At 40.3% G+C, this 18,904-nt stretch overlaps 1 protein-coding gene across 2 annotated transcripts in view; it reads right to left on the bottom strand.

The window, feature by feature from the left end:
• Smyd3 (SET and MYND domain containing 3) overlaps positions 1 to 18,904 on the bottom strand; it is a 550,432-nt gene that overhangs the window by 452,654 nt on the left and 78,874 nt on the right. For both annotated transcript variants that reach the window (XM_059281034.1, XM_059281035.1), the window contains exon 2: positions 7,135 to 7,198. In XM_059281034.1, coding sequence (XP_059137017.1) covers positions 7,135 to 7,198 — 64 coding nt within the window. The remainder of the gene's footprint in view (positions 1 to 7,134; positions 7,199 to 18,904) is intronic.

Raw genomic sequence — 18,904 nt, 5'->3', positions numbered from 1 at the left:
GGAGAGAACAGCCGACTGGTCACACATCTAGACGCGAGTGGACTAAAGGGAAGGACTCGATGCCTGAGGAGAGGGTAACAGCTAGAGCAACAGTCCCGTATGTTCTATCGCTGACACACTTGGTGCCCCACACACTCTTACTTCATAAAAAGTAGACATTTGACACATATGTGTGTTCAAGTGAGCCTTCTGCTACAAAAGACTTCCTGCGTCAGCCTGGCCAGCCCCCGAGTAGCCTAGCTTGTTTACAAGTCTATGGTTTCTGCCATCAACTCCACTCCCAGTTGCTCACTTTGACTATGATGATCCTGCTTAACGCTCTTTGTAACCCTTCCTTCCAGCATTTGTACCTCACGCACGTCCAAGCAGGACTACAGAGGTTCCATTGAAAGAGTATGAGAAGAGCCGGGCACACAGCTCAGAGAGAGAGCCCCTGAAGCCCTGGTTCAAGCCTTAGTGCCGCCAAACAAGATGTGGAGGAGGAAACAAGAGGAAAAAGAGATGATGTGCCTGTGACCCAGGCACTCAGGTGCTGAGGAAAAAGGATTAGGAGCTCAAGGTCATCCTCGACGACATAATGAGTTCAAATCAACTTGTGCTGAATGAAAACCTATCTTTTAAAAAGGAAAAATGAAAGTTGCAAAAGAAATAGGTTGTAACAGCAGAAACATAAAATGTTAAAAAAAATCACTGGTAGAATTGAGGAAAGTCCTCTGACATCCACTTAGCATTCTAGAATGTGCTAGATACATGCCTAAGCAATTAACATTGCTTTTAATTTTCTCAGTAATACAGATACTAGAAATCATCCTAATATTAGACAGAGAAAGTAAGGCTTGTGATCTGGGATTTAAAACAAACTTCCCAAATATAAACAAGGATAGGACACCCCTTGGCATGCTCACCATGAACACTAAAAGAGTGCCGTGTTTGTACATTTATTTAAGTTGCTTTATAAGCAAGGAGGAAACAGAGCATAATGACTTCCATAATTCTCATCTGGTAGAAAGGAAGACATATGTTACTAAATATTAAATCAGAGGAGGAATGTATTCCAAGAAGGCTGATCATCATACTGGACAGTGTCTTTGACAATACTTACATTTACAACTGTAATGGCCTTTTAGGCAGCCACATGACACCGGTACTTACCTGAAGGCACAGTATAAAACCTAAGTTGGTACACAAAAGGCCGTTGTGCAGGGGAGTACTGAACTACCAACTGTCAATCACCAAGACATACAAGGTGTTCGAAAAGTTCACTGTTTCGCTGTCAAATAAATTCGAAAAACACAAAACCCTGTATCCTGCTTAGCAAAATATATTCACCTACTAAAAATTCCGATGCATCAAAGAAACTTGTACAATGACGTAACACAGCATCCCATGGCAGCCATTGCCATCCTTGGGGATGTGGGTTGGTATACACGGACTAAGACGCATGGGAAGGCTCTTCCATCTGGTCTTCAAATGAGAGTAGGTTCAGCAGACCAATGTAGAGTGCTTCATTCTGACAAGAAACTACAGTGCTGGTATCTTTAAACACTGAGTTCATCTGCTATACTCACACATCAGCACCTAGCCCAATCATCATCAGAGAGGCCTCATCCAGCAACTGATGGAAACAGATGCAGAGACCCACAGCCAAACATTAGGCAGAGCTCAGGGGACCCTAAGCATACCAAAAATCTCCATGCTGGATTAACCAAAATATCAACAGCAGGGTCTATGTGAACCTAGCAGAAAGGGCATTTTATTTCCCTGACACAAGTAATTGTTGAGTCCGTAATTCCCAAAGTCACCAGAGGGGTGGCCAGTCGTTACCAGAAAGTTCAAACTATGGTAAAAAGACAGAAGGCAGAAAGATTTCAGGAAGCCATCCGAGGTATCACACCTGCGTCTGGGACAGGCTACCCTGCTGTGCGCAAACTCTAAATGAAAGACTGTGGAGCTGACAGAGAATGAGACTCAAATGTGGCTGGGGGAGGTGTTCATCAAAAGCCTAGATTACTGAAGTATCTTAAAACATCTCTAGGGCTGGAGAGACGGCTCAGAGGTTAAGAGCACTGCTTGCTCTTCCAAATGTCCTGAGTTCAATTCCCAGCAACCACATGGTGGCTCAAAAAAAAAAAAAAAAAAAAAAAAAAAAAAAAAAAAACATCTGTAATGAGATCTGGTGCCCTCTTCTGGCCTGCAGGGATATGTGCAGACAGAACACTGTATACATAATAAATAAAATTTAAAAAAAAAAAACTCTCTATTACTGGCATGATTCGAAGCAAGCAATGGAGGGCTGGGATGAAAACCCCAGTTTAAACATGATGCTAAGACCGCCCAGACCACTGCTACAGTCTTCCACTTGGTTCTACTCTTACCCTGCCACGTGTTTTCTTAAATAGAGGCCAAGGTGACATACACCTCTAATCCAAGCACTCGGAAGGCTACTGCAGGGTGATCTTAGAGTTAAGTTGTCTTGGGATAAATGAACTTAAAGCCAGTGCAGGCTACACGGTAAGACCCAACCTCAGAAAACCAAAAAGCACAGAGAAGAGAAAATGGGAGGGTTCGGGAAAAATGTTTACTTAAAGACCTACAAAAGGCTGGAAAATGATGAAAGACCAAAACAGGAAAAGAACCAGAAACAGAAAACAGTAGCAGATATGACAGATATCAATAATGAGAATCATTCTGAGTACCATTGGTCTCGATGCACCAATTAAAGGAGATATTGTCAGAATGGATTAAAAATGAAACTCTGCAAATCCTATCAGTCTGAGGTCTGAAACACAGCTCTTCCTGAAATAATCAAAAGGCTTTCTTCAGTACCCCCCTTTGAATATGGTGTTCCAGAAAGCAAGTGAAAAAATAACCCTGTGAAATGCTCACTGATGTAGGATTAGTTTTCCATCGTAAAAATGAATCAAATCATTTGATAACTGCACATGAAATACAGACCCAAAATGTGATTCATGTATGTAAAGAGAGATACAAGTGCTAATACGAAACAGAACCTCTCTCTGCAAACATAGCGCTTTTCTAAAGATCATGATGTGAAATTTGATCTAGAACCTGGTCATGTGCTTTGTTCAGCAATGAGGTCAATTAGAAATGCAAACATCACAGGTCAAACTAACTCCAGAAAGGCTATCAATATCGCTGTCAGTATTTACATTTGAACATTTCTTAATAAGAAAACAACCTGTGTCTCCTTTTCAGTCTCAGAATCAACTGTGATGTTCCATTACGCCAACATGGAGACCTGTTCCCACACTAGGGAATAACGCGATGGATGTCCCACCATAAGGCCCACGAAGGAGCTTAAAGCCCTCAATGAAAAAAATGTTCCTGTCAGTATCAGAAATAATACTGTATATAGCAGTGGATGAGTGAGCGTACTGACTGGCTGAATGTATAGGAAACATGGAGGAACAGTTGTCTTTGTATCCTATTGCAATCACAAAAAGAAACACAAAGTATCTTAGAAAACAGAAGAAATGGAAACTAGAGAAAATGTCCATTGTTTTAATCCTTTATAATTCTACATTATATTAATTTTTATAATGAAAATATGTTGTGTTGCTTACGTTTAAAACTGAAATATGAATGCTGATGACAATGATAGCATCCTTAGAGCAGAAAGAATATATTACACCCTTAAAACTAACCCCCAAACCTTTCTCAGACAATTCATTAATACCATAGACCCACATAAAAGGTCTAACTATTGAACCAGAGTCAGGTCCCTCTCAGGCAAACATCTTTTTTTTACAGAGTCACAATCCTTACATCAATTTCCATTCCACTTGCTTTTCCTTCCTGTGCATTACAGTTCATCGTTCTCATAGTTCAGTTTCTCAGTTGAATTTTGTGCAGCTTTGTTGGTATCCACAATAATTACAACATTTAGCTCTGTCCCTTAGGGTGTGGATAACTGGAACAGTTTAAATGCCTACGTTCCAGCCAGTCTTTGACTCCCACTTCTGCACCCACACAACACCCCATACACAGACACACACAAACATGCACTCAGCTAGCAACATATATTTCATCTTGCTGGCTGTTTTCCCAACGCCTTACACATTACATCTAACAATGCCGCTGTTACTGACACCACAGTGAATTACTAATGTATGTAATAAAATATCTGCACTACAAGGAATCAAAGGGACATACCCACTTGCCAAATTCCCTCTACTTGTTCTAATCAGATAGTGGCTTTTTCTTTTCTCTACATATTATTACAACTAGAGAAGGTAGCCTTAGAGAAAACATATTTGTAAGATTGGGAGAAAAAAAATAAAGGCTTAGGCCACTAAGATTAGAAATGAAGTTTCCAAAAGATGTGTGTCAAACATCATGTTAATTCATCATTTCTATATGTATTCCACCCGACATTTGGGGAAACGTGGAGCCCAAATTTACAGGGAATTGAGGGGGCTGAAATATCACCACAAAACAGATTTTCTATAATTTATCTTGTGGAAAAGGCATGTGTTCTGTTCATTGTCTGTCTGTCTCTCTCTCTCTCTCTCTCTCTCTCTCTCTCTCTCTCTCTCTCTCTCTCTGCTTTTTATTATAGTTACTGTTAATGATCTTAAAGAAGAAATCTGAGATCTCACTTTAACAAAATATTTGGTATAAAAAAATGAAATTAAATAAAAATTGTTTTTAACAATTCATATCATGTAAGTGTGTGTGTGTGTGTATGTGTGTGTGTGTTGTTCCTATGTATGATATGTGCCTGTGTGTGAAGATATGCATGCATGTATGTGTACATATGAATGGAGGGTCAACACTGAAACAGAGTATCTTTCCCTGATTGCTCTCCACCTTCATTTTGGAGACACAGTCTCTCACTGAACCAGAAGTTCATGGATTCAGCTAGGCTGACTGGCTAATGAACTTCTTCTGCCTGTCTCTACTCCCAAGCCTGCCTCCATTCCCACACAGTTTGGGGTTACAGACATGTACTGTCACAGCTGATGATCTGAACCCGGGCCCCTATGGTTGTCCAGCACACACTTCACCCACTCAACGAGCTCCCCAGCTCTTGAGTTCTGTTGTAAATTTTTCTTTTTGTGTCTTTTGAAAACAAAATGAAATAGCTGAGGGAATATAAGGGATAAAGATCTTTTTGGGCAGGTACCAAAGGTCAGAGTGAAAATAATTAGCCAAAAAACAAAGGACAAATGCAACAGATAATAGAAAAGCAGATGTAATCAGAATGCTATAGCAAGAATAAAACTTACATTTAGACAGTAAGCATAAAAATCTGGACATGTGCTCTATATATATAGTCATTTCCCAAAATCCAGGATATATCAGTTATAAGATATGTAACAATTTACTTGCCGTTCTGAGCTGTTTTCTTACTGGTAATTGAGCATGGCAACAGTGGCAAAGTTACATGAGATTCTAAAAAGTTAAATGGAATAAAACAGCACCTAGCACCCAGCGGATACCTAACAAATATTAGCTCTCAGCACCTAGCACCCAGTGGATACCTAACAAATATTAGCTCTCAGCACCTAGCACCCAGCAGATACCTAACAAATATTAGCTCTCAGCAGCACCTAGCACCCAGCGGATACCTAATAAATATTGGCTCTCAGCACCTAGCACCCAGCGGATACCTAACAAATATTAGCTCTCAGCACCTAGCACCCAGCAAATACCCAACAAGCATTAGCTCTCATAAATGCAGAATCAGAAACTGAGGCCTGACCTTGTATTTCCTATGAAATAATTTAAACTAGAACATGACTGAAGTAACATCAGAACTTGGATCCTCTGAGAGTTTTGTCCATGGAGTTTCTTCCATTACAATCGTTTTCTTTGCACTCTGAAGAGACTAACTACAAAGGTGAAAATGACATGGCCAAAAAGTCCCTGAATAACGGTCTAGATTCAAAGGAAGAAAGAAGAACTCCACGTAAGTGCTTGTGCACATAAACACACAAGCAAGCACACGCACATCCCAAAATGTGAATGAGGGTGGGATGACACACACAAAAGTTTCAATTAGACTTTTTAATGACATAATTCACTAGAGCATAATTATACCTCTTACTAAATGATTAATCAAAAGATTTGAAGAAAAGGTCATGCTGAATGTTAATTATACATCCTTAAAAGAATTCCAAAGATATTAACAGCCATATTCATTACAAATTAATTTAATCCTTAGGAAGGCAATTTGGCATTATTGTTAAAATTCAAAATGCATATATCTTTCCACTAAAAATATGATTAGAAATTTATCATGAAATTAATTTTTAGAAGTATACAAAAACTACAAAAATAGTGTTGGGTATATCATTAACAATACCAAATTTGGAGAAAATCTAAACATTCATTAATGAGAAAATTATGATCATGGTAAATATAGCTATGTGTATGTGTGTATACATATGTGTGTATATATGCATGTATACCATATGTATATATGTATGTGCATATATATATAAAATGTAATATATTTGATGATACAAAATAGTCTCTAAATATGAAAAAGGAACTCAAGACATAGAAGAACCTGAGCCAAAACAACCTGTATCAATTTTTATAACATATATGCCTCTTCAAATACGTCTGCACAAAACCTTAACAATGATATGATGCTTTCAAACTGAAGTGTACCACCAAATGCATGGACATTAAAGGCTGGACCTCCAGGGGGCGCTACTGGTAGCTGGCTGGATAATGAAGGCACTAACGTCATCCGTGGAATAATCCATTAATTCATAGCTAAAGGGGTGACCAGGAGATTGTGTTGGGATAAAGTGGTCACTGGTACCTGGCTTTCATTATTTACCCTAGCAGGAACATGTGTAACTATGTCTGTCTGTCTCTGTCTCTGTCTCTGTTTCTCTGTCTCTCTCTCTCTCTCTCTCTCTCTCTCTCTCTCTCTCTCTCTCTCCTCCCTCCCTCCCTCCCTCCCTCTCTCCTTCCCTCCCTCCTTGACAAAGCCTATTTAAACTACACAAATATTAAATTTAAAACTGAAAGAAAATAACAAGTAAAAAAAATCACCATTGTGTTTTTGCTTTTTTAAAGATGTAAGAAAAAAGATGAAGAAAGCCCACAGGTGTAACTGAAAACAGAAGCTTTCACTGAACCGTGCAACAGCCTTACCTGACACTTGGCACTGCAGTATTTGGCGATTCGGCATTGAGAACACCGCATCAGCTTTTCCTTCCTGTTAAAAACAATTAATTCCGTGTTAGAAAATAAGTGGGAAACATGTACGACTGAACAAAGAAAATACAAGCCAAGACGTTGATGCCAATAGCTCTGTGGACTCCTCACATGGGATCCTTTAAGACTTAGACTTTTTTAGGGGCTGGAGTGATGCTTGCTGCTCAAGCGTGTGGGCTGAGTTTGGAATCTAAGCACCCACATAAAAGCTAGGTTTGGTGATATACACGTATATCCCCAGTGCTAACAAGAGCAGAAGCCAGGTGGATCCCAGCGCATGCTGGCCACAGTCAGCCTAGCAAAAGCAGTGAAATCCAAGTTCAGTGAGAGACCCTGCCTCAAAAACAAGGTGGAGAGCAATAAAGGAAGACACACAAAAGTGACCTCTGGCTTCTGTGCACAGACCCAGGCAAAAAGGCACAGTGGCTACACACACACATACACACAGCCAAGACTTAGATTTCCAAATGGCTGAACATCCTCCTGCATCCCTGACGTGAAACAGCAGCGTAAAGTAATACTCTTTGGTTAAGTTGTGGTAGAAGGTTGTAATGCAGCTATTTCCTCTTGGTTTGATGACGAACATATCCATCTTGTTGCAGAGCAGCTATGATGATGTACACAAGACCCTCGAGAGATCAGGCCTACTAACCCCCCTCACAAAGGGAGAAGACCAGATTATGAGACTCGGGAGATCCTGCAGACCCATCTCTTCCCTCAGAATTCCAATCACCACTATGTAAGTAAAGAGTTGAATAAGGTAGGGCTTCTTTGTGGTATTAGCTGCCTACAGGCCACCTATGGATATCCTGACATTGTAGCTGCTTGAGAGTCACTCAGGTTCCTGTGTGACTCTCTTGGCAAGCCAGGCTTGGGTAGACTCCTTTCTTTGGTTGGTCAGTGCCCTCTCTATCTAGGGCTAATAGTTCTATCCTCCCCACTAAAAAAAAAGTCATACAACAAAGACAGTCAACATAATTTTAACGTTTTAACCAATTTTAAATATAGGGTCCAGTGACATTAAGAAAATTCACATCTGGGGCCTAGGGACATAGCTCATTCAGTGACTAATATGTATGAAGTCTGAGATTCAATCCCGAGTAAAAGCAAAAACAGATTACTCACATGCTGTACAATCAACATCACCACTAATTTTCTTTTCAAGCTAAATTTAATTGATATATAACAATACTCCTAAAACTTCTATTCATGGAGCATTGCTCTCTCCATATGGAACCCTGAGTCAAATGTATCAACTGGAGAAGGTACAGATTGGGCTTCTCCTATCTGAAATGTTTGGAACAAGGCAAGTGTTTAGAATTTGGGATTGTCTTTCTGGTATTATAATATTTTAATTGAGATGATGAGATGTTTCAGAGATGGGACCCAATTCTGAACACAAGCTTCATTTACATTTCATACGTACTTTGTGCATATAGCCTGAAGTGATGGCACTTTTGGTACACTTGTGATTGAATGCAACTTGATATATAAGGTCAGCATGGGAATTTCCACCACCATGTGAATGCTCACAATGTCTCAAGATTTTAGTGTAATTTAGGTTTTTCAATCATCTGATTGTGTATTCTCAAAATATATTCTGTATACTTTAAATATAAAGAAATTATGAGTCATCTCCCCAGACCCCAAAAATCATACACACTAGGTACTGAGCTTAACAAGCTTAATAACATATACTCCTGTGAAGAAATGATTTCAAAACTCCATTAAACTCTACTTCAGACAGGCAGGATCGGGACTGAGAGGCATCAAAGTGAAACGTGCAGAGGGTTTATGTAAAGAGAAGGTAAAATGCTCCCCACATGCGACTGTAAAGGGGGAGCTGCCAACATCTACACACCAAACAGCGAACCAAACCAATCTGGCCTTTAAGTTTTGCTTTTAACCATCACATTCTACAGTCAGTTATAAATAAAACTGGATATAAATTTAATTCACTCATGCTTCAAACAAAAAGACATGCAAGAAGGGGAGAAGGCTACATCAGGTAAACAATAAAAAAAAAACATATAATCATACCAATATCGGGAGAAGGTTAAACGAATCATAGGAGATAAAGGAAGCCAAAGGGTAATGATAAAAGACCCCAGTCACCTCACCAGCTGTCATGTATCCAGCAATAAATATATCAAGTCTCAAAATATATAGAGAACAAATAATAGACTTTGAAGAGAAAAAATGACCAACACACGATTAAGTTAATATATGGAAGGACCTTAGGGTCCGGAACACAGGAAGCACCATGCAAGACGTAGATATTACTATAAAAATACAGACTCCCTTCTGGAAATTCACTGATCAAGCAAATCAGGAGAATGAGCATTCTCCTGGGTACCTTTTATGAGTGGCCGGTGGTGCTTGGAAAAGATGTATGGTGGCACAGTCACCACATAACAGGTGTGACTGACTCAGGGTCACTTCCTCCTGATTTGCTCGATCAATGAATTTCTCCAACAATGGAGGAATTAGAAACATTTAAGAAACTTCTGCGTGGATATGTGAGACACGCTTCTAAATTGTCTGAGGAACAGAAGAGTCACAATGGAGATTAGGAAATATATTTTCAGTAAATAATGAGAGAAATAGCCAAACTTGTACTAAAATAATACAGAAATTTTTAAACTTTAAATATTCATGTAAAAGAAAAGCTGAAACAAAATAAACTAAACATGCAAGTCAAGAATTTAAATTAGAGCCAGACAGTGGTGTACATCCATAATCCAAGCCCTCAGGAGACAGAGGCAGCAGGATTACCTCTGAGACACTATCTCACAAACAAACAAATAATAAGAAAAAAAAATTTGATAATAAGAGAAAACCCATGAAGGCAAAAAGTAAAAGCTAAAATCATAAGGCAAATGTTTGGAATGAAATAGTACGCAATGCTACAACAGAATGGGTTATAGAGCAAGGAAGAAAGTGCTAACCAATAACTCCTGTAGGAATGTTAGGAATAAACAGGACGACAACCCAAATCCAATCGTGATTTAAAAACAATGCTGGGGAACGACGGCTACAACAAGATGTTAAGTCTCCAGACTTGACCACTGACTCTCACACTGGTCACCTACATCTACAACCATCACCAATGGCTCCGAGAGCTGACTTAAGTGAACAGCATTATAGGAGGAAATAAGAGTAAACAACCAGCCTTCCAACAGCCCAGAAGCAAAAGTAACCCAAATCTGGCGAAAGGTAACCAAAGTAGAGGGTGATGAGCCAGCCTGAGACCAGCATGCAAACACTGGGGAAAGGATGTGAGGGTAAAAGACTGCCTGCGCCCTGACCCGCCTCCTCCTCAGAGGCAGCCTCTTATACCCTCTTTTCTTTGTCTATCTCAACCAGAGGTTACTTCTGCTGCCTGGAAACAAAGATCCCCGCTACACAAAGTGCTGCTGTTCACTTCTAAGAAACAGTGAATGGAATCGAGATATCTAAGCAGATCAGTGATGACCAGCGGCCAGGACCAGCTCCATCTGCCTTCCACAGCTCCCAACAATGCATCCTAGCACAGCAGTGTGGCTCACTCCATAAGATGAACCAGAGTCACTGAAGAGGATAACTGCTGTTTGCTGTGGCCAGAAGTCCCACAACGAAGCTTATTTAGATGGTCACAATTTTTATAAACAAATAAATAGATTTTAATTCCCAAGTTCCAAAAACAAAGTTAACTGAATGTAAGAAAAAAGTTGTAAGTGCTTGTTTAGAACAGCCACTGATCCCAAGTAGAACCCTACTTTCCTCTTGGGGTGAGCTTGGGTGCTGGGGGTAAGGACCCCTGCTGAGAAGAAAATTTCTAACAACAGAAGAAAACGGAGGAAGACACAAAGAATCAAGGCCTGCAGGCATTTTAGAAAACATTCTCCTCTCTCTCTCTCCTTTAAAGCACATCATTTCCAAATGAAAAACAAAGCTGCATTTCTTGAATGTAGCAATGAGAAATGCATACATCAAATCAAAACCAGAAATAGTCATCTTCCAGAAAAAGGACTGCTTATTTTAGGCAATTCCTGGGACTAAAAGGAGAAACACTGAATGAAAATGAACGAAGAACAGGTTTTATGTAAATCGTGAAGCTTTTTCTAAATGTGGCAAAACCCAAGCCAAGTGCCCCAGAAGTGCGAGGCTGCAGGTGGAGAACCCAGCAGTACATTGCAGGGCGGGAAGGAACCCCAGTGCTGCAGCCAACAACTGGGAATTCAGTTGGAAGACAATGCAAGTTGTGTATATTATTATAAGGGGAAGTAAGGTTGTCTCAGCGGGGCAGAGAAGTGATGAACATTTCATTTTCAGGTTGTAGGAACATCCCTTTGCAGAGGAACTGTCCCAAGAATGGAAAGGGTCCACTCAGAGCGGACATTTCTCTCATAACTGAGACTTGACTACGTCAAAGACCAGTATAAAGACATTTCAATTTGCACACAATTCTTAGCACATGCACCAAAACAATAAGAAGCAAAAAATGGTGATTTTTTTTTTCAAGTTACTGAGAAGAAAAATCTGTGAAGGAAAAAGAAATGGGTCTGGGGTGTAGCTTAGCTGGCAGAGTGCTCGGGGAACACGTAGAACCCTTGAGCTGGATTCCCCAGCACCCAGGAACCTGTATGGAGGGAGGCACAAACCTATAAATTCAACAGGAAAGAAGCTCTACAAAACCAAATCCAGTTTCCCAGTGATGGACTTGCTTCAAACTAGGAGGCCAATTTTCCACAGGATGGTATCACACATCCGTTATCTTGAAATGTGGATAAACTTTCGTGAAGGCCTGCTGATTCACAACCGAACGTCATACACACTCCATACTCAGTTTTCTATCTTTCATAGGAATTGCTCACTGAAAGGAAATCTGGAGAAGTTAGGAATGGACTGGGAAGAACAACAATAAACAATTTTAAATCTGTTCTTCCTCTACTTAAGACACAAACACTAGTGGTCCACTTCTAATGAAAAGAATTTTTTTTATTTGTTTGTTTTTGTTTTTCGAGACAGGGTTTCTCTGTGTAACAGTCCTGGATGTCCTGGAACTCGCTTTGTAGACCAGGCTGGCCTTGAACTCACAAAGATCAACCTGGCTCTGCTTCAGGAGTGCTGGGATTAAAGATGTGCACCACCACGTCCAGCATAATTAAAAGAATTTTTAAACTATTTTCACTAAAATAAGTGAGATCTTTTAAAAGCATACTCTCTAAACAACAACAGTTTCTTTTACTATTTTGTTTTGTCTTAAAGAAAAGGCAGGAACTGGAGAGATGGCTCAGCACTGGCTGCTCTTGCAGAGGACCCGGGTTCAGTTCCTAGCACCTATATGGGGACTCACAACCACTCTCACTCCAATGCCAGGGGATTCAGTGCCCTCATCAGGCCTCTGGAATACCTGTGGTCCACATACATACATGCAAGCATTCATACATACACATAAAATAAAAACAAATAGTTATCTTTTAAAAAGAAAAAAGCAGAAAGGAGTTTCCTCCCACATGTTCATAGAGCCACTGGGTGACGCAGCACAGTGTCAAATCTAGGGAGATTCTTAGGTTAGTCAATGTCCTGAGTGCAGTAGATCCTGGGGCACAGGCAGTAAGTCCTTTCTCCCCAGGATAGCCTGGGCTATGGTTGATTTCCACAACAATGTAAGCTACTGAAACGTAGACAGGAAATTAGATTGTGCCAAATAAACTGTCAGTCACAAGTCAATAACGAAGATAGGAGTATAGGGAGTCTATGGTCTCTGGAAATCAAAGGAATTAATGGGGACCCCCAAATCTCAATTGATCAGGAATCTCTCTTTCCGTGGGTGGCAAGAGGAAAGAGTACCTATGCCACTAAGACAATGAAGCAAGTTATCAGGCAATAGGAAAGAAGCTTCCAGAATTCATATAGAAAACATAGACCAGGCCAGAAAAAAATGGTTCCGTGGTTGCTGCTCTTCTATAAGACCTAAGTCAGTTTCCAGAACCCATGTCAGTCTGTTCACAACTGCCTGTAACTCCAGCTCCAAGGGATTTCACACCCTCTTCTGGCTTCCACAGGTACACACACACACACACACACACACACACACACACACCACAAATAAATAAAGAGAGAGAGAAGTTTTAAAAGTCATGTTGTCTCCCAGTTCCCCTCCACCCCGGCTCATACAAAATCTTCTTTAAATGTCTCAAACAGAACAAACTACATCTATAATACAGACGCAGATAATACACTTATTGTACGGGGCTCTTTTAAGTGATTTTCCTACTTCTCTAGAAATCTCCAAGTGTGCCTGACACATTATGGAAAATAACTGGCTCACCACTGAGCCTCTGGGCCCGGGCACTGGCCCTCCCCTCTCTGGGGCACACCCACCCCTGAGCAACACAGCCTGGTATATGCAGAAACCGCTCCACCGCGCAGCATGGGTCCTTCCAACCTCACCCCTCGGGTTTAAGACCCACACCCAGTGGCCTTCAGTAAATTGAATAAACCCTCAAAACCCAGGGTTCAGTGTGTGGTTGATGGACACAATGGAAAGAAGTCTTAGCTGAGAAACAAGAGAATTCGGTAAAACTTAAATAACTTAAAATTGCCAGGAAAAATACTGATTTGGGCAAATTGACTTAACTCTACACACCTTAAAACCAGCTATAAGGATAATTCTCTGGGTGGAATTCCTAGGAAAATATTGTTCACACAATTGAAATATAAAATGGTTTGTGGGGGAAATGCACATGAGGAGCCCCAAGTGCTCAAATGAGCAGCTCTCAAGAATAAATCCCACGGAAAAAAGCATGCCTTTTTTTGACATGGAGAAAGCCTAAGATAACTAGATAAATAAAGTCTAAATAGATGATTTTCATGCAAAGAGATCATAGTAATATTATATCTTCACAAAATTTTCATGCTTGTATCTGAAATCTAAGCATTAGGATTCATTAAAAATGGCAATGCCGTATGGCCAAGTGCTTGGCTGTTTCTTCATGGAAATTCTACACTATGAGAAAAAGAATATCTCAATTAAAATCACGCTATTCTTCCAGAGCAGTGAAATCACTGTACCTCTAACTAAATGAAAGATGCTAGAAAATGTTAAACATAAGACCTCCCTTTGGCGTGAATATTCACAACAATTTAGAGACAGGATCTTCTGGGTTTCGTTGCCAAATAGTAATTATGCTGGTTTGGGCCCAAAGGCCTTTTTCAAAATTAAAGAGATTCACTCTCCCATCCATATAACTAACAAATGATTTTTAATACAAAGCAACAGATGTGGTCAGAAGAATATAACTCCATGAGAAAAGGAAAACAGCGCTGATTTAGCTTCTTTTCCTGTGTTCCCTGTCACTGTATTTCACAATTCTAGCATATAAAGTAGAAAATTAGAAAACATAATGACTAATACTTCAGGGAAACTGACTTTCCTACTCACTGGCACCAAACCCTCCCGGGGGCAAACAAGCAATCTAAATCCCCTAACTCTTAAACAAAGGGATAGCAAATATCTGGGTCATGCTAGTCAGGGGAGGCGCTACCCGCTGGGACTCTCTCCACTGCCTGCAGATCTCTAAATTAAAGCCATTGTCTTTCCAGCTAACGGGTACACAACCTTCAGTGTTCCACGAGTGAGACCACGTTAAAGCCTGTGCGCACGACTGTAGGGAGAGCAATGCGGTGATTGCTCCTGAGCCACCACGGTCAAGATCAGTTGAATGGGCATGCGCAGAAAGAGCGACCGTGAAAAGAGATGTCTGAGAAGTCATGGGGCTGCACAAGACCCAAGTTCAAACAAAGGAGTCACTTTCTCCTGGATGGACTGTTAAACAGGGGTGGATGCCAGGGCTGTGGTACAGGAAAGGAAGTTAACTCCTTCAGCGATCTGAGTTCACATCTGAGGCCTACCAACTACTAACAGTGCAGGGTGGACACTCTCTTAGCTCCCCTTCCTTCACAGGAAAGAGGCAATGTGTGACTACTATGCAGACCATGGCAGATGATTACAGAGTGAATACGAAACACTGCCAACAGGCTATCTACTACAGAGACATGAGCCAATCAGCTACATGTCTTTTCAAACGGTGGTAATTTCATCTAGCTCCATGCCATTTCATACAAGTAGATAGGCCACATCAGGAAGGGAAAAAAACAAGTATTTGCATGCCTTTCCCAGGACCGCTGGAAAAGCAAAATCTACATGTGTCTAGTAGTGTTCACTCAATCAAACTGACAGTTCACAAGTCATTACTTTAAAATTCTCATGACCAACAGCCAAGCGACCCTAGTCTTAAGTGTTGCCTGGCATCCTGCGCATCATGGCTTCCTACGTTCACCAAGCTTCCACCCCTATTGATTTCAATTCAACTCCAATGGCTGACGAGACTGTCTGATCAAGGTCTGACTTGGAAGCAGTAAAAATGTTTTTTGAATCTCTCCTTTATGGAAATTAAAGCCAGGGGAGACTATTAAATCTCCGATGATATTAAAAGGCAATTATGACTCGTACCTTCCATTTGCCTTGTGCAAGGTATCTGTAACAAGTTGAGGAGCAAATTAATACTTTTTTCAAGAGCACAGGTTTAAACTTCCCCCATTATATGAATAATTGTCTGCTACAAGGTTTTACAAGTTGTAGGTCATTTTGATAGCTAGTATTTGAAAATTGGTGACACTCTTGGTACTGAAGTATGCTAGGCTTTTTTTTTCCTGGCAAGACACACACACATACACACACACACACACACACACACACACACACACACACACACACACACACCTGGAGGCAAAATACAAAAAGAAGGATTTTTATTTCATTGATCCTAAAAACCTTTTCAGCCAACTCTAGAAATTCAACTTTGATATCCTAAAAGTATTTGATTCCCCCTAAATCTTGAAGTCTAAAATGATTAAAAAACACCTCTGGCTCTGACCAAAGTTTCAAATCAAGTACCACTTAAGTGTTGCTACTACAGACACCACACAGCATAACCACTAAAAGTACCACAGGCGAAATTCCAATGCGCTCTAACACACCAGCGATGTTTTACATTCGAAAACAACTCATTCTATTACTTTCTAAAAGTATTTTTTTTTCTTTTCTTTCCTAAGGTGCTTCGGACAAGACCCAGGATCCCACACAGCCTAGGCGAAGATCTAAGACCATGCCCATTGATGGTTTCCTCTCAAGCAGCAGTGTGTCTTAGCAACCCTTTCATTTCTGCCTTCCAGAACTAAGATCAAGCCAGTCATGATAGCACACATTTTAATCCCATCACTCAGAAGGCAGAGGAGGGGAGGACCTCTGTGAATTGGAGGACAGTCTGGTCTATAAAGCAAGCTCCAGGTTGGCCAAGACTACACTTGTCTCAAAAAAAAAAAAAAAGAAAAAGAAAAAGAAATTAGGATTTAAAACAAAAATTCAATAATATGAAATGACTAAAATCTAATTCTTAATAATTTTACAAATTATTTAAGTATACTATGTATTTATAAACACAAATATGCTTATATTATTTAAAAATCCATTCTATCTGACCCTTGAGTAAAGATTGCCTCATAAATATATATTATATAATTCAGATACAAATATAAACATATACTTTCAGTGTTAATTTAAATCACAACTTATTTTACCTTTCCATGTTGACAGAATTGGTTCTACATCTACACAACGGTCACTAGGTTAACTACAATGCTCTTACTATCATGAGCCAAACTACAATGAACCCCGTAGAATGGGTATTGTGGGACATGAAATCGCTGAGTTGTAAGAACACACACGTGGACAATTTTGTACATTAACAAATGGCTCTCCAACGTGGCTGTGGATATTTACACTCCCACAGCAGTGTAAAGAGTTGTCCTGCATCCCTAGCCTATCAACTCCAGTCACTGCCGGGCTCACTGCCAGGCAGAGGTCGTGATATTCTGCTTTACTATGTGTTGTTGGGCTCCTCATTATGAATGGTCGGATTAGAACATCTTTACACGTCCATTCACTATTATGGCTTCTCTTATGTGAACTACCTGTTTGTGTCACTCATTCATATTCACTGAGTTTTCTCATGGAGTGTCATTTTTTGTTGTATGTATGCTTCATAAATTAATTTCTCTAAGACTGCATTTCTTCCTCAGCAAAGCCCTAAGAGAAATCATTGACACTACAGTCACATTAACCTGGGATTGAACTGTAGTTCACCACTTACATGGGAGTCCAGCTCCAACCTGTCGAAGGGTTCTTGCGGGAAGGAGAGAGGAATGAGGAAGTATTAGCTAGAAATATAGGAGGAGATGACAAGAAAGACAGAGACACAGGATAGCTTGGGGGAGGGGGAGCCTGGGTCAATAACCAGCCGCCTCAAGATCTATTCTTTTATTTACTTATTTAGGTTTTTTCGAGACAGGGTTTCTCTGTGTAGTTTTGGTGCCTGTCCTGGATCTTGCTCTGTAGGCCAGGCTGGCCTCGAACTCACAGAGATCCGCCTGGCTCTGCCTCCTGAATGCTGGGATTAAAGGTGTGTGCTACCACTGCCAGGCCTCAAGATCTATTCTAATGAGATTTTTATACACTACCAAGGGAAGAGGCAAAAGACTTCCCCCTTTCAAAAATCAAAGCACAACATATAGCCAAGCATAGACCCTTCAAAACACCTAGTAACCATGGCCCTGGCCAAATCATCCCATTATGCACTGCTGGGTAAAGCAAGCTCAGACTCTCTGACCTTGAACAAAGCCTTACCAGGGAGCCTCTGAGGGCTCCAACACACTTAGCTATATAACACTGGGTAATTTAACCTCATTGAACTAAAATAACAATAAATAATAGAACAGGTTAACCATACCTTATCAAATAATCCAAAATCTGAAATGCTCTGAAGTCACAACCATTTGGGAAAGCTAATATCACTAAACAGATTTTTTTAATAAAACTTTATATACTTTTATCTGAAAGGAAAGACTCAATGCATTGGTGACTTTAGGCATTGCTGAAATACTTGACATAAAGTGACTTAAGGAGGGAAGGGTTATTTGGGTTACATTTCAAGGGTAACGTCCATCGTGGCAGGAAACCACGGCAGGAGGAGCATGAGACAGGCTGGTCACCTGTGTCCACACTCAGAAAGTAGAGAGAGGAACACAGTACTCAGCTCCCTTCCTTCTTTTTATTCAGTCCAGGACCCTGGCCAACAGAATGGTGTCACTCACATTTAGGATAGGTCCTGCCACCCAAATTTATCTCACCTAGACATTCCCTTACAGATATATCCAGCAGTTTATATCCATGGTGCTTCCCAACCTTGTCAAGCAGACAAATCAATACCAATCACTCCCAAAGACAAGAGAGAAGCAAATATTTTTTGGTTTCCTACCTAGATGATAGAAGAGGTTAAGAAAATTTTAACACACAAACTTTCTCTTCTGCGTACACATTAGGCTGCTATGAAACATCTTTCAATACAGAAAAGACAATCACCTCTTTTCAGGTAAGTTCGCCCATTTCAACACACAGCAATCCCTCGTTTATTGCTCATTTATAATAGTCTCAGGAGATGGAAATGTGTAACTGATCAGCCTTGACGAACTCAAAGAATCCCAATATAGCAGTAAATTAAAACATCTATTTTCCCCAAGAGAAAATTAGAGAAACAATTTTTAAAATGTCATTACTTGAATGCTTTTTCAAAATCATGTGCTTTTTGAAATGGCAAACTCT

This window comes from Peromyscus eremicus, chromosome 15 (assembly GCF_949786415.1).
Source record: "Peromyscus eremicus chromosome 15, PerEre_H2_v1, whole genome shotgun sequence".
NCBI lineage: Eukaryota > Metazoa > Chordata > Mammalia > Rodentia > Cricetidae > Peromyscus > Peromyscus eremicus.
Note: the sequence above shows the minus strand (reverse complement) of the source record. Positions and strands in the feature narration are given on the sequence as shown.